This window comes from Pyxicephalus adspersus, chromosome 12, assembly GCF_032062135.1.
Source record: "Pyxicephalus adspersus chromosome 12, UCB_Pads_2.0, whole genome shotgun sequence".
NCBI classification, from domain to species: domain Eukaryota; kingdom Metazoa; phylum Chordata; class Amphibia; order Anura; family Pyxicephalidae; genus Pyxicephalus; species Pyxicephalus adspersus.
In genome coordinates, this window is record NC_092869.1 from 40871083 (window position 1) to 40888329 (window position 17247).

At 43.3% G+C, this 17247-nt stretch overlaps 1 protein-coding gene across 2 annotated transcripts in view; it reads right to left on the bottom strand.

Annotated features, from left to right (window-relative positions):
• AMN (amnion associated transmembrane protein) overlaps nt 1-17247 on the bottom strand; it is a gene marked incomplete in the record, with an annotated part of 61779 nt that overhangs the window by 34729 nt on the left and 9803 nt on the right. For both annotated transcript variants that reach the window (XM_072428305.1, XM_072428304.1), the window contains 2 exon segments: nt 4267-4502; nt 7203-7287. In XM_072428305.1, the coding sequence (XP_072284406.1) occupies nt 4267-4502; nt 7203-7287 (321 nt within the window).

Here is a 17247-nt window from a genome sequence, read left to right on the forward strand (position 1 = left end):
TTTGGATATTAGGATTACCCAAATAATAAATATTAGGATAGAACAAATAGTAAATAATAAAATAAATAAAAAAACAAAATCACATGCTAACAAATGACATAAATTGGTAGGTAGCAGAATCATCTGCCAATGCTTGGTGTTTCTGGAATTTTCCTTAAGTATTTTCTAATAAAAATATGTTTTACTTTTATTTTGCTTTAATCACTTGTCTAATTTACAAAAGTAATCACTTGGAAAAAACATTTTTACAAGCATAACAATGTATAGGCAAAACCTATTAGAAAATGCTGACTTTTTGCACCTTAATGATAGCTAAATGTAGGTGCTCTGTTACTGCTGAACAGAGATAGTTTTAGGATAGGACATTCTGGGCAGTTATCTAGGATGACCACTTTCTCCAGGGCCCCAACTGACGGTGTGGCAGCGGTGCAGGGACCTGGAATGATGTGCATTTGCACTTCATATTGTGTGCTTGCAGTTACCTCTTTTTTTTCTCTTTTTTTTTTTTAATGTCAGTACAGGTGCTCTGTAGACTTTAAGGATGGCTTTCCACCTATGGGGAGTGCAGGGTGTCATGGACCCGGTAACCGTAGCATCTATAAATTAATGTAGAGGTATATTTAAGGGCACCTTCAGTTTTACATCCTTAGGTGGTGCGTTTATGCATGGTATAACTAGAAGCGTGCATTGCATTAAGGTCCAACTCCAGACTCTGCAGTACTTCTCCCCAAAGACCAAATAAAAGTTCTCATTATGCTTCATGTTCTAGTCTTCTCCTGGAGTGGATAATTCTGAATGAGCCAGAGAGTGGTGCAATCATTGGGTCATATATATTACTGTCAGCACCCCTCTCTGGGTTATCCAGGATTGCCATCCCCTGGAGAACATTGGAATATGAATAGATAGGCAGCATGGTGGCTCAATGGTTAGCAGTCTGGTCTTTGCAGCGCTGGGTCCCGGGTTTAAATTTTGGCCAGGACACTATCTGCTTGGAGTGTGCAGGTTCCCCCCATGTTTCCATGGGTTTCCTCCCACATTCAAAGAACATGCAGTTAGGTTAATTGCCTTCCCCCAAATTGACCTTAGGCTGTAATAAAGACATATGACTACGGTAGGGACATTAGATTGTGAAGGACAGCTAGTGACATGACTATGGACTCTGTACAGCGCTGCGTAATATGATGGCGCTATATAAATACTGTGTAATAATAATAATATGAATAAAGGCATATTGATAATTTTTATAGGCTTTCTGGGGCACTGCAGGGCTGAGCTTGGAGTTGGACTTTCGTGCAATGCACAGTGCTGGTGATACAACACATTACTGCACCACCTAAGAATGTAAATCTGAAAGTGCCCTAAAAGATACCCCTATATTCCAATTAGGTAATACAAAAGTCATTGAAGCTCGCTGGTCTGCAAAACATGCCCGGAAACTTTCAGTAGATCTTCGATAATGGCTACCTTAACCTGAACACCTGCCGTGTGATTCAAGCCCTTGAATTGCTTGAACTGGCAGTTCATGACATGTGTGGAAAGGAGATTGTTAACAAAATACGCATGGAAACATAAATGTGTTATTGTATCAGCAGGAGAAATGAGATCATTAATCCTACATGACCTGGGAACGCCTAGAAACCCGAGAGGTGTGCTGAGACGCCGCTTATTGTGAGTCACCTGCCAGACAGCGAGGAGACAAGTCCGCGCAGGTAGTCATGTGACATCAAGGACTATTGGATGGATGCAATCCAACATACCGTGGAACTAAGCCATGCCGCCATTTCAAACCTGTATAAAGGGGACCTGTGCACCTAAAGGGTCAGATCATCCAAAAGCAACTATTTGGAGTCGAAGCCTTGGTGGTCTATGCCGCTGCCTTGAATATGCTTTGGATACTCCCAACTGCCATTATTCCAGACTCCACCTGGGAGTTCTGGGTGTTCCCACCCACCTTTGTGAGTTCTGGCTCTATTTCTTGCATTGCTTAGTATATAAAATAAATATACAACCCAGCTGGGAACCCCTCATATTTTGGCACAGTAGGTGTTATAAAAAAAACAAATACCAATAATCGACGCTCCTAAAAATGGCGTCCAATGGCAGAGCAATTTATATCTCTAGATAAAACCTTTTCACATCCAACAACTGTATGCGGATTGGATAATCGGCTTTTTATCTATAGAACACAACAGTGGTTTCAGACAGACAGCTCCTCAATGGTGCCTATTTTTGGATGGTTCCGTCTTCTATCCCCAAGGGTTCTCTTACATTCTAACTTCCTGTTAAGGGTTTCTAAAGTGGTTGATGCTAAATAAAGTCACATAAATAATGAGGACAGTTAAAAAGTATTTGAGTGTTCTGGGAGTGTTCTGGTTCCACCTGTCAGTCCCAGCATCAATATGGTGTTCTGGGGTGATGAAGGGCCCAGAGCAACAAACCACGGCATACAGAGGGGGGACTAAGCATTCGCCTATAGAAGGGGTGAGCAAACTTTTTTTGCTACTAGGCCATTTTAGGAGGTCAAGAAGGCACACTAGGCCGGACTCTCTCTTAGAGTTAATTGCTGATGACTCTGCTCCCACCAGAAACGCCCCTGAACGAAAATCCCTCTTCTCCGCAATACATACAGAGGAGAGGGCACACCCCTGAAAGGAAATCCCTCTCCTCCGGAATGCATATGGCGGAGAGTGAATGTCCCCTTACCCTGGCGGCAGAAATGTTAACGCCGGACGTGGTAGTTAGGGAAGCATACCAAGGAGGCTCAAGAGCCGTATACTCTGGAGTCGTGGGTTGCCGACCCTTGGCAGCTGGGATTGGGCCGAAAATCGACCAGGGGGGCGTTAGGCCAGAACGGACAAAAGGCTGGGCCCTATCTAGCCTAAAGGCCGGAGTTTGCCTACCCCTGGGCTATAGAAACAAGTTACTGCATGTTCAGGTGTTCCCGGGCACCTACCACTAGGCACCCTGGAATGGTAACAGGCAGTGACCCTAGGCTTTTTCAGGCCATTGCAAAAGTCTGTGCAGTGACCCCAAAAGTCTGGCAGCAAATTTGCTTTTTCAATTTGCATATTTTGTTGTTTGAATGGCAACTTCATGAAAAAAAAATGCTTAAAACCCTTGTGGAAGCAGTGACCTGCCGTTCCAATTGGACTCCAGTTGGCAGTGACATGCAGTTCCAGTTGTGTCAATGCTGCCACCTTCTACCGCCTGTTGATTAAAGAGTTAAAACCAGACCCATTTGGTCCAAAGTTAGCTTTTTTTTTTTTTTGCGAGTAGTTTTCAGGACCTTAAATGAAAAATGCAGGCAATGCCCAAAGATACTAAAGATTCTTCAGAAAGTTTAGCTTTGTAACATTGTTGTAGGTTTCTGGCTGCCTTATGACAATGTTGCTGTTGCTGACCCGTTTGAAAGTGTCTGGCTATTTTACTGATCCTGGGGCTTTAAAACATGACAAGTTACTGTTCTAGAACCAAGGACTCAAACTTCACTTGCTGCATGATTGTTCCAATTTGATGAATCAAAAATGTTCACTCCAAGCTGCTCAGTGTTCACTGTGGTGTGTGTGCGCCCTCTACAGGTGCTGAATGGTAAGTTTCTACTGCTTGGATTATTAATATTATTATTAGTAAACAGGATTTTTATAGCGCCAACATATTGCGTAGCGTTGTACATTAAATAGGGGTTGCAAATGACAGACAAATACCGACATTGATACAGGAGGAGAGGACCCTGCCCTATTTGCATCATTTATCCAAATATTCCGGGCAGCTAACATATTCTGTAAAACTTCTACAGAGGAAACAATCATTTTTATCCCATGATATGTTCTTTGTATAAATAAGATGACAATAGGTGTACCTAAGCCATTTAAAGAGACCCTGTCACCATATCATTCATTGCAATCACAATCCTCCCCTTGGGATTGTATGGACATTTATTGATCTTTCTGCATGTTATTCACCTATTGTGTGTAGACATCTAAAAATTCTGAGACTGCAGCAGTCCCGGCTGTCATTTAAGTGTCATTCTACAGTAATTCACTTTGCTCAGCTGGTGACACTACATAAAAAGTAGAAATTAAATAAAATACAGAGGAGCTGGGCCTGCATAGACAATAATTGGACACTGCCAGAAGAGTAGAGGGTTGCGCTATCCAAGTAGCAGGAGGTGTGCCAAGGAATGGTGTATGAAGTTCAGGTACACTCAAATTAAAGCACAAAAATTGTTCATGGAAAGTTAAAACACTGTAGGTCCAAATAACATACCTGCCCCAGTACAGAAATGCTTTTCAGCTGGATTTCAGACGCTGGCTCCTGGACATGGACCCGGAAGGATGTTTGAGAGGAGAATATAACATCGTCGTGCTGACACGGGACACACTCTGTGTCCATGGCAAAGAAAAATTTGCCATTTTCCAGTTCATCAACGGAGGACGCGGACTGCCAGAGCGTCGGATCCAACCATTGGTAGAGATCAACGTCACCGAAATTCACCGGAGAACCTGGATAGGAAGAGAGAATGGAAGTGGGATGAGAGGTCACTGGGTGGTGTACAACATGTAGAATAATTCAATTTCTGCTTAATTTTAAGGCAAAAACTATGCCAAATATTTCCAGCACCAATGGAGTTTGCCTATCGAGGATCACTGGCAGTTCTAGTGAATTAAGTAACCAAAATAATCCAGATATAGTATAGGGAACATTATCAGGTATAGCATATGGAGCATTGTCAGTTATCGTATAATGAACAATGGCAGGTATATTATAAGGAACATTGGCAGATGTAGTATATGGAACATTGGCAGGTATAGTATACAGAACATTGTCAGGTGTAGTATATGGAACATTGTCAGGTAGCTATAGTATACGGAACATTGGCAGGTATATTATAAGGAACATTGGCAGGTATAGTATAAGGAACATTGGCAGGTATTAGTATATGGAACATTGGCAGGGGAAATGTATGGACCTTTTTCAGGTGTATGGAGCATTGGCAGGTGTAGTATATAAAACATTGTCAGGTGTAGTATATTGAACATTGGCAGGTATATTATATGGAACATTAGCAAGTAAAGTATTTGGATACTGGCAGGTGTAGTATATGGAACATTGACGGGTATAGTATATGGAACATTGTCAGTTAATGTAAATCCAACATTGGCAGGTATAGTAAATGGATCGACGGCAGGTGTAGTATAAGGAACATTGGCAGGTATAGTATATGGAACACTGGCAGGTATAGTATACAGAACATTGTCAGGTAAAGTATTTGGAACATGGGCAGGTGTAGTATATGGAACATTGGCAGGTATAGTATATGGAACATTATTAGCTGCAGTATATGGAACATTGTCAGGTATAGTATGCGGAACATTGTCAGGTATAGTATAAGGAACATTTTCAGGTGTAGTATATGGAACATTGGCAGGTGTAGTGTATGGAACATTGTAAGGTATAGTATATGGAACATTGTAAGGTATAGTATACAGAACATTGTCAGGTATAGTATACAGAACATTGGCAGGGGAAATTGATGGATCATTTTTAGGTATAGTATTTGAAACATTGGCAGGTGTAGTGTATGGAACATTCGTTGGTGAAATATATGGAACATTATCAGGTATATGGAACATTGTCAGGTATAGTATATGGATCATTGACAGGTGTAGTATATGAAACAGTGGCAGGCATAGTATACGGAACATTATTAAGTATAGTATACGGAACATAATTAAGTATAGTATACGGAACACTGGCAGGTGTAGTATATGGAGCATTGGCAGGTGTAGTATATGGAACATTGGCAGGTGTAGTATATGGAACATTGGCAGGTGTAGTATAAGAATCATTGGCTGGCATAGTATATGGTGCCCAGGTGCTGTTGCTATGCCAGTCAATGCATATGACATAGCCAATCTTGCTGGCAAAGAAGGGCAGGCACATTGTTCAACTTTGTTCTTATTGCCATAATGATCAAATTTCACTAACGGACAACAGAACCGGACTCCATGCATAGATTATGCCATCATTTGCATTTACAGATACCTGCAAAAGGTCATTAATAAATATGGCTACTGGTATTCCTTAACTCAACTTCTATATAAAGTCAAAAAATCATATATTGGTATGGGTACTATGGTAAATACCATTTATGTGTTACAAATAGGCATTAATATTGTCTAGACATTGAAAACATGAATACATATCCATGTGATGTTACTGTACACTTTGCATGGCCCATTTTTTAGAGTTTGCACAATGTTGGTAATTATTTTTATTACTTGGTTAAGAGGAGCGCTGCAAAATCTGTGCAATCCATACAGTGAGGAAAGTTTCCCTTTTCATTTTGCGGCAGCTTTGTTATAATTAGATTGTATTACATAGATTGTCAGCACAGAATTGTATTAATACTCCGCTAAGCACCCTGCAAAACTCTTGCATGCTCCATTATAAAAAGTTGTGATCAGCAGTCAAAGACTCTCTTGTCCCTGAGCCTGAACATCGGTCAATGAACCTGCACACCAGGAGGAACTAGTTGTAGTTAAATCTTACAAAGATAGAGATTTCCACATCAGGCCTAGAAGTGGAGAATTGTTAAGAGAAGGCTGTAAGTCCACATGTGGGTCAGTTATACAAAGATGAGGAGTTGTTGCCCAATGGAGGTGGCCATATAGCATATAATTACAGAGATTTAATTATAAATCAAAACATGAAATGTAATTCTATAATTATCCTAACTGTGTCATGCAATTCATTCTAAAGGGGTCAGTTATTCATAAAGCACAGATACCGGTACAACCTAAAACAATTGTTTATCCATTGTGCATACAGCTGTTGCAAGCTTGCTTTCCTCGTACAATATGATAAAGACATTGTGCACCCACAGAGTTCAAATGACTCTTCTCCAGGAACAAAGGTGTTCAGATATCAGGCAGATCCTGATGATTGTTATTGCAGGGTTCTCCCATATGGGTAGCTAAGCAAATGAAGTTAAGGGTAACAACTGACATGGATTCAATGCAAATCCAAGAGGTGGCTGAGAAACTGAATTGCAAAATTGTGGTTGAAAACTTTACATGCTGGCTTCAAGAATCATGGCTCTGGTATTTTCAATAGGAACAAAATTAAAATTCCAACATTCTGAAGCAAAGAATAGTCTCAAGTATAAAAGGTTGTGCTTTTGCATTGTGTATCATCCTTACCTTCACCACATGTTGGATCTTCATCAGAAGCCGCCATAAACCTGGCACCGGGTGACAGGATAAACTCTCCATCCAGAGGCAAATACTAAAAAGAGAAAACATGGAAAACAATAATCAGCAAGGTAAATTACATAACAAACACAGCTAAAAAAAAATAGTAATAATAATCCACCACCTAAGAAATAATCCAACTCATTTGCTCAAATCAGGGGCAGGTCTGAGGGTTTAGGGCCCTTTCACACCTAGCTAGACCATTGCACGCTTTAAGATTCACATGCAAACATGCGTTAGTGAAGGACACCAAAGCACCACAATGTACAGCAAATTGGGCATGCACCATTTTTTGGGGAGAACACCATGAAGCTTGGTAGTGCTTTGCCGTGCATTGTGGTGCTCTGTAATACAGGTGTGCTCACCTGTGCATTGGTTTGCAATCATTAAAACTGTTAACGCACTGTATGGTAAATAGCAGCGATGCATAACCACAGCCTATAGGAGTGAATGGATTCTCAAAGTTTAGCCCTGGTCACATCCATTTCCAGGCCGTTCCACCTGGCAGCTATGTTTATTCTTCGGCTTCAGTATTACTGTACAATCAGTTCTTTTTTTTAAGCTTGTTCTGGGTCAGACATAGGAAACTCAAACAGCCAGGCAGTTGGCATGTTCAGAAGTTCTATCCCTTAGTTTAGATTTTCTGTAAAAGATTCCACTTCCCTTTCCTAGAAGCAGCACAAAACTTCCCATTCCTCTAAACATACGCCCTCCCGTGACTTCATATTGTGGTATTTATGGAAATTCCTTATTTATTTTTAAAGGAGTTTCACTTCTGTCCTCCCCACGCCTCTTGCCTTCTATTGATCACTGCGATACAGAGCGGGAAGCCTTGCCTTGTCCCTGCACTTTTAGGTTTCCTTTTTCTTTCTATTTACTAGTAAATTTAAAGTGCACCTGTCTATAAACCTGCTGCAATGCCCTTTCGATTTGTTCATTGTTGGATAGAATGTTAGCATTCCATTACATTTATTTGTTAAATATTAATCTTCTCATGTGCCCATATTGCACCCAGCAGCTCATACTGCACTTTGCTTGAGCTTTTTATATTCCGCAAGTACCAGGGACAGTTTCTGGGGGGTGGTAAACTTTGCCGCATGTTTTTGGTGCTGTAGGGGAAAATAGAGTGCCTGGAGGAAAACCCCAGGAACATGGAGAGAACATGGAGAGAACATGGAGAGAACATGGAGAGAACATGCAAATTCTTGCAGATCTGTCCCGGCCACGATTTGTCATTTTGTTGTTTTTGCAGTTTATGGGCCTGTACTATATCAATAAAAATGTATGCATACAGGGCTCTATAGAGATCATCAGAAACAAAGTGCCCTCATTGCTAAGATGTCAGTGGAGCACAGGTATTTGATTGCCATGAGAAAGAGCTGGGCACAGCAAATTGATATAGATGGCATGAGCTGGTAGTAGGTTTCGCAGTGCAGCATTTGAGAATCACCAGGAAGAGCTGGGTGGGCAGACAGTTGGTGAGGTGGCATAGAAATTCACCAAGGAGAGGTGGACAGGGATGGGTAGGTGCTGGATGAGCCATAGCAGAGTTTGGGGTAAAAATCACTGGGGGGAGGTGGGTGGGCATGGTAATATAGTAAGTGGTGTGGCACAGCGTTATTAAAGAAAATTCTGAGATAGGTGGGTTGGCATGAAAAGGTAGTGGGTGTAGTGGCACATAGTGGTGAAGTTCACTAGGGAGAGGTGGGTGGGCATGGTAATATAGTGGGTGGGATGGTACAGTGTTAATAAAGAAAATCCCCAGGGACACTGTGGGTTGGCATGGGAAGGTGGTGGGTGTAGTGGCACATAGTAGTGAAATTCACTAGGGCGGGCATGGGCAGGATGTGGGTGGTGTGACCCATCAGTAAAGGAAATCAGTTCCTATCTTAATATAGAAATAAAGTAGTCAGTTAAATGCTACCCTTTTTAAGTTGATGCTCTTGCCATTTTGCCTCTCTCGATGTTCATGGTAGCATTCAGTTAATAAAGTAGGCTTTGTTCTTTTTTTTGCATTTGCTATGATAAAAAAGCATGATTAGGACCTGGGTGAGGGCTCACCATCGTTTAATATTCTAATACCCCAGGCCTGCATACACACATCACCCACCCAGAAGTGAACAGGTAGCACAGCTGCCACGCAGCACTTTGCTCTATTCACCACTAGGTGGCTCCCTTGAAGCATTGACACATTGCACAGGGAAGCTTATCGATGACCTCCGGTGACCTGGGCAGAAACTAATCAGACTTTAATAAAGAAAATTCCTTGACTGTAATCAAATCAGATCTCACCAGCTCTCTGAGAAAATCATCCGTCTGTGATGGCGTAAAAAAACAAAATTCACCCTTCCTCCTCGCCTAGTCTGCTTTTTCCATCTCCGGGTTCCTTTAAATGCCCAATATTGCAATCGAGAAACTTTATAAAAGGAAATTTTATTTTTGTACAGGATTGCGAAAGATAAAAAAAACGTTCACTACAATTCTAGTACAAATCTACTTGATGGGTGGCTGTCTGGGGGTTTGGCAGCTTGCAATCAGATGCAAGGTGTTAAAGTGGAAAGGTGACAGGGCCTCTTTAATTGTCTCCCCCAATGGGGTCCCTTTGGAGATGTTGGAATCAAGTCAGAAAACCTAATTAAAGACTTCAGTGGCACCGTACGCGCTGCTATCAGGCTCAGGTTGCGATCATGCTCAGGTTGGATGACGCTGTTTTAGTTAGGATCACACTTGCAGGAAAAAATGCGCCCACTCTTCGTTACCGAACTCTGCGCCCACACACGTTCCAATTTATCTAATGAGGTCTCCGTGTTCCTATCAGATCAATGAATGAAATGGAGCCGCATGCAGGAAATTTCGGGTGGATATCACAAAACTTTTTTTTAGGTCAAACTGAAAATAAAACAGTTGGATAAGTTTGAAAATATGGGTTTTCACTATGTGGCGCGTTAATTCAGGAATGTGGGGGGGATAATCGATTCTTTACAGAAATTCTTAGTGTTTTGGCTCAAAGGTCATGACCCCCAACGGCAGCAAAGCGGCATGGACCACCTTGGATGGAAATGAAAAAATGGAAGAGAACGAGTGAGCTTTAAAGGTGGTACAGAGAAGGGCGATGTAAGAGGGGTATTGGGGGGCATGAGTGGAGTTTGCAGGTCTCCCTGTGTCTGTGTGGGTTTCCTCTGGGCACTCCGGTTTCCTTCTACATTGCAAAAACATGCAGTTAGGATAATTGTCCTCTCCTCCAAATTGACCTTGGACTGTGCTAATGACATATGACTATGGTAGGGACATTAGATTGTGAGCTACATTCAGAGACAGCTAGTCACATGACTATAGACTTTGTACAGCGCTGTGTAATATGTTGGCGCTATATAAATACGGGCTAATAATAATAATGTAAGCAAGGTAGGAGTATAGGGGTTTAAGATGAGTAATGTAAGAAAGGGGCAGAAGGCAGAGGTGAGCAGGATATAAGAGGGGGTGTCGGGGCAGAATTGCGGGAGCGCCATGGGGGGCAGAATAGAGCAACATAAGAGGAGTGCGGGTAGCAGACATGAGCAATATGGGAAGGGGGCAAGGAAAAAGGGGTGTGGGGGCCCAGAGGTAAGCAATGTAGGAAGGGTATGGGAGGGGGCAGAAGTGGGCAATGTAAGAGGGGTATGGGGGTGCAGATGAGCATTACAAGCAAAGTGCTGGGGAAAAGAGGTAAGCAAAATAAGCAGGGGACAGAAATGAGCACTGAATAGGATACAGATGGCAGAAAGAGCAGAATAAAGGGGTGTTGGGGCAGAAGTAAATATTAGAGGAGTTCAGGGGTGGCAGATGAAGTAAGCAATGAAAGAGGCATGCAAGGCGCAGAGGCGATGTACAAAAGTTGGGGGTACGCAGCTGGGAAATTAAAGGAACTGTGGGAGACGGGGACATGCAGGGTGCAGGGATGGGCCCAATGTACACAGGTGGTTAGGGGTACTCAGGTGAGCAATATAAGCCAGCAGTAGGGGGCAGAGGTGAGGCATTTTGTTTGCCGATTGGCTGATCATTCACCCAGTGCTGTCACACAGGAAATAACCTCGCCATGACTTGGTTCTTCTCTTTGCTGCCATTGGTTGTACAGAGCCCTATCCGCATGGACCACCATTAAAGTGATCCCGTTCCTTTCCCAAGCCCCGGTTGCCCTTATGTGCGCCATTTGATTCCAAAGTTGGCCCAGCAGCCTCTCCATTAACTTCCTCCAAATTATATCCCCTCTCCTGGCACCGGTTGAATAAATCATCCAGCTGGCAGACAGGGGGCGCCACAGAGGCGGTGAGTGAAGTTTGCCTCTACTGCACAGGAGCTGTTTTGGGCTTATACCGATCTAAAGGAAGATGGAATTTCAAGGTAGCGGCTGCCATGGAAACCCATCGCTCGTGTCAGCAGTCGTGATTTGCAGACGTGTCTGCAGCCGGTACAAGTTAATGAGACGCTTTGCCTTTTCTTTTTTTATTTTCCACATATCAGCCAGCGCCACTTTTCTAGCTGAGATGTCAGGACAATACAGAGCAGATAACATATTGGTGGCTGCATAAAGATCTATCGCCCTACAAAAAAGATTCACCAATTAAAAAATTGTCCAGAAAAGTAATTTGAATTTGGGCTACACTGTGGACATTTAACGTCATTAGAGACTGCAGAAAGTCTGATGGTTTTAATCAGACAAGACCTTGGATAAGAAATGCATCATTTTTTTTCCAAAAAGGCATCCTTGAACTCTGACTGACAGGCTGAAAGATACAATCGCTCTGCTGCAGGCAGGAGGAAGCATTTATTTAATCTCTTCCAGTGATCAGGCTGCAGCATTGTAAGGAGGCAAGAGGCTGATGTGTGTCAGATATTTGTGAACACAGCCAAGCATGGGCCCCCAGATCTACATGACCGGCATCTCATTCCAGGAAGCCATGTCATAGGGGACTTCAATGGCCCAATAAAGGAGAAGGGGGCACAAGCTTCACCTATGCAGTAAGATACATACAGCTCACCCTGCTGGCCAGTGGCAGAAGTAGCCAACAGTGCCCCCCCCCCCCCCCCTCGTGGAGAACAGGCTTGGGGCCCGCCTGCAATAGTGACTTGGGGCCCCTTTTGGCCAAGGAGGATTCAGCTCCCCATGCTCGCCCAGCTGCTGGCTATGCCGCATGTGTGGCTGGGTGCGGTGTCACAACAAAAACTGAATAAATAAATAATTCAGCTTTAATACTCTTTTGTTCCCTTTTTCCCCGCCAGGCAGACTTCAGTAAATATCGGATCCGTGTCTTCCTCCAGCAAAGATCATGTCAAGCACGCTGCAGGAAATCCCTGACCCAGAAAACTGAAACACGAGACAGCACGAGGTGGAGAAGAGTTGTGTCCCAACCTGCGTGTCATTTAGGGATAATGAGCGGCACACGTCTCTGGAATGGCAGATATAACAACAAAGCTTTCACTTTGGGAGCAATGGTTCTGTGCAGCTTCTGGTCAGCCGGGCTCAGAAATAAAGGAATATTATCTGTATGAGAAAAGCCCAGGGCCCAGGGGTGTAGTGGGGCGGGCATGGGTGGGAACACCGTGCCCTCACTTTTATCGGGAATGGGCACACGTGCTCACTCTTATTTTGCAAAGGATTCTTTGGTGGTCCGAGGCTCTGGCCTGTCTGTCCCAGAGCCTCGGGGGTGCACCGGCCATGTTGGAGGTCTGAGCCTGCGATGGAAGAGTGTGCAGGTTCTGGTATCAGAATGTCATGCCCCCTCTTATTTTTTTTACGACTACAGTCCTGCCGGGATAAGAAATATGAGGGGCAGATTTTACTGGGTGCTGGAGTCATAAATATGACAAATGTGGCTGTATATGCCAGCAAAAGAGCAACTCATGGTGATTGCACGGCATATCGGCTTCCAATCCTGGATTGGTTTTCTTATGGGACTCCCAAAACCCAAAAAACATTTTTACCATGGAGGTATTATTTAGGCTGCACTCAGAGGCCGCGGGCAACGAACCGGTAATCCATCACCTCTCTTAGTGCTTCAGTAATAAAGGAAGGGGTAACACCCTGCTCAGTGGGCCAATGTACAGAACTGAATTGTCCCCCCTGCCAGACTGATAGGAGGTCCTTGCGGGTGCCCCTGTAGGCTGGATAAAGATCTATCGGATAAAGATGGGGAGCCCTCATGCAGCGCCACACTTTGCACCTCCCTAATCTGCCCCCGACCATACTGCAGTCTTTATTCTTTCAATTGTTTTTCATAATGGATAAATTAGGGAAGGGTTACTTACTCTCTGCCCAACTTTGCCCCCCGGGTAACCATTGTCTTAAAGTGAGGGCAAAGCCTGGAGCTATTGGATCTTCATAATTTTGGAGAGATTTCCTTCCATTTCTTGTTGTACCTTTAGGACATGAACTGAAAGGAAATCTCCCTAGCAGGGTGCAGATAGCAAGATTTAACCTTGGGGGGGGGGGGGGGGTACCTTCACCCCTCCATACAAAATTAAAAACAAATATATATATATATATCTTTTAGTCATGGGGGTCCCAATGCCTTAATTGATGGGCAGCTATAGCATGGAATGTCCATTTCCCACTGCATGGTCCATAGAACGTCTGTGAAGGTTCTGCTTCCTCCAGGTCATGGTAAGTCTGGCAGTGGGTGCTCAATGGACTCATTCTTGTAATGTTGAGGAGTTTTTGAAGCTTCTCCAAGCCATTTCTTCCGTCAGGAAGTGACTCCACCATTGATATCGGCACAGAAAGGACAGACGCCATAACCCAACTGCCATGGAAGGGGTCACGGTGCCGTTTTGTCCCCATTGGAGGAGTCTGTCCATTCTGCAATAAAGTACCTGCCTGCAAGCAAGTTTTAATTTTTAGGTTTCTCTCTCTTATTTCTTTTTATTTTAATTGTATCATTATTTATAACCTGCTAATCCAGTACATAGGAGGAAATTTTCACCACAATGGAATGTGCAAAGACTGAACAAGTCATATGTGTGATATCTTATCTGTCCCTATGAAATATAATATGCAATGATATTATCCATAATAAAATTGTTCCATGGAAAATACAGGATAATAGAATGGAAATATTAAAACAAAAAACGCATAAAGGAAATTACCCGTTTCCATTACAAAGCTGGAATCCCCGCATGATGGCAAACAAAGCCTTAGGACGCCATGCTGTGGATTCTTGGTTCCTTCCAGTAAACACGCAGGAGGAAATTATTTTCATATTTCTCTGACATTTCCACTGACCATTCTGCTTCCCTAAGCTAGGAAATCCCCATATTTATAAATGTACAATACATCCAACAAACCCAACCCGAGAGTCAACTGATCAATGTTTTCGTCTATATTAGACCAAGGGAGGCGAACCGGCCTGCAGAGTTCATGGATGGATTACTAAACATTAGTGGTGGCCAATTCCAAATCAGGGTAACTCCAATTGGAGCTATTCCAACCTTAGATCGGAACTCAATTTTTGAACAATCTAAGTTCTGATCCAACATTATTATTCCAGCTATTGAATCCTATGACAGGTTTAGTAGAAAGCAGGACCCCGGTACCAATCAGTGACAGCTGTCATCATCTGGTGGCCGGATTGGCTGAGCAATATCATACCTGTTATTGGGGTTTATAAAATAAAATGCAAATTCCGATTTAGAAATTCTAAATACTATTGGATTTCTTAACAAATCTGAGCCCTGAGCACCTCTGCTGGACATGGGGTCAGCAGTGTGCAGGTCTCTGCCAGGTTTCAGCACACTTCCCTAAATATTTTCATGTGCCGCCCTTACAAAGTAATGAAACCAGAGGATAGCCATCGCCACCTGGCCGCTAGCATGCTCAGCAGGGCAGTAATGACAGCCTACAAAATTTCCTATAAGTACACATTCCTATTATAAGCCCTCCAAATGTATAAGCTGCAGCATTGTGCAGTAAAGCATGCGAGTCCATGAGTGTTTGCTGCATATAGTGCAGTATATTGCTATGGCATGAATCCATTAAAACAACACTCCTGTGCTACAGTACACAACTCGCTATGGATTTCTGTGCACTCTGATACAATTTTAGGTCCATTGTGTTGTTTTGTCAGCCTATCGAAACAAACGCACAATAATGCATGATATAGGGTGCTTTAAGGCAACACATGGGCCCTAATAGGGCTGAAAGGGCCCTTGCCAAACCCAATGGGTCCCTTTTGTAGGATTCTTGTGTTTAAATCATTAGCTAAAGCACTCATAACCTCATCACACGCACAGCTCTAAGACGTTTCTAGAGCTGCCCCCACTCTTTGGAATGGTCTTCCTCGTCCTATTCAGCTTGCTCCTACTTTCTCAAAACCCATTTTTTCAAACTTACCTACCCATCTTCTTCTGTCTTTTGAAACTGCCACTACTTCCCACCACTACATATCTCCCCTCCTATTGTATGTAAATTGCCCCACCTACTAGTTTGTAAGCTCTTCAGGTAAAGCTACGTACACACGTCCAATAATAAGCTCAGGGCCGCAATCGGATGAGAATCTGGAGTACAGCGCCTGCCGACCGAACGACCGTCCTGGCGGATCCACAAACGATGGACGACAAACGATCATAATGGAGGTGAAGGGGTGGAGCGCGCAGCAAGGTGTCCCCCTCCCCTCTCTGTAGAGCAGAACGGTGCTGCATGTACAGAGCTCGTTCATGCATCACGCAGTCCTTAGTCGTTGGAAAGGATTGTGAAAGATCATATCGAGCGACAATTATTGCACATGTGTATGTAGCTTAAGGGTCCTCTCCTCCTGTGTCACTGTCTGTATTAGTCTGTCATTTGCCCTATTTATTGTACAGCGCTGCGTAATATGTTGGCACTATATAAATCCTGTTTATTAATAATATTAATAAAAAAGTAAACTATCAAAGATGTCAAATATATCTTTTCCAGGCATAGAACAAATGCTACCAGGACTGTGGGCATCTCGGGAAAGGGGATCCAGGGATGGATGGCCATCGGCTGCAGCAGCGTCAGCAATTACCTCTTCTCTCCAAAAGTCTCCTCTTCCGAGTCTTCCACTGTTTGATCCAGGCGGTCACCCCCATCCTGGCAGCCGCCCCCATCCTGACCCCCGGTCTCTAGCTATTAGTAAGTTGGCTGCACATCTCATGATTTTGCGCCATGTGCCCAGAAGTTTGGTGGGATCAGAGCCGATCCAATGGGTTCCCCTCCACTCATTGCTGAGCCTGATCTCAATTAAAATCTGTTTTCGTGGGAGTATCAAATTTTATATATAGTTTGCAAGTTTTGGGTGGACGAGGGGTGGGGGGTCATTTATTATTATTATTATTATTATTATTAATATTAATAAACAGGATTTATAAAGCGCCAACATATTTTGCAGCGCTGTACATTATATAGGGATTGCAGATGACAGACAGTGACACAGGAGGGGAGGACCCTGCCCCAAAGAGCTTACAATCTAGTAGATTTATATACTCAAAGCGGTCACTGGTAGTTTATTACATCCCATATGGCTGGACAATACTTCAGGTCTCATTTTTTTTATTTTACTATGCAGGTTTGGAGTCGTTTTTCTTGTTTGGGGGGTCACGGATTTCTTTTCCGGTGCACACAAAATCTTCTGAAGTAAATTTAATATCCAAGCCCTTCCTCTGCTTCCCTCCAATGTCATTTTTGGGTTTATGTTGGCTGCAGCTTTAAATAAAATCTTTTTACGGCCCCGTCATGGAAACGTTGTCACCGATGTTTTGGTATTTTCAACTTTTTTTTCCTCCCATTTTTGAAGGGGTTTTCCAGCTTTTTGAAGTTCATCGCCTTGTTTTGACTCCTCTGGTATGAAATGTGATCCGGCTGTGAGCACAGCGCCTGTTTATAAACCGCACATGTTTAGAATCCTAGGGAAATCCCTGGCCACGAAATGACGGGGAACAAGTGCATTCTTTGTGGTCTCCTGGCCGTCTCCAACAAACCTCATCCAACTTTATTTAGTCA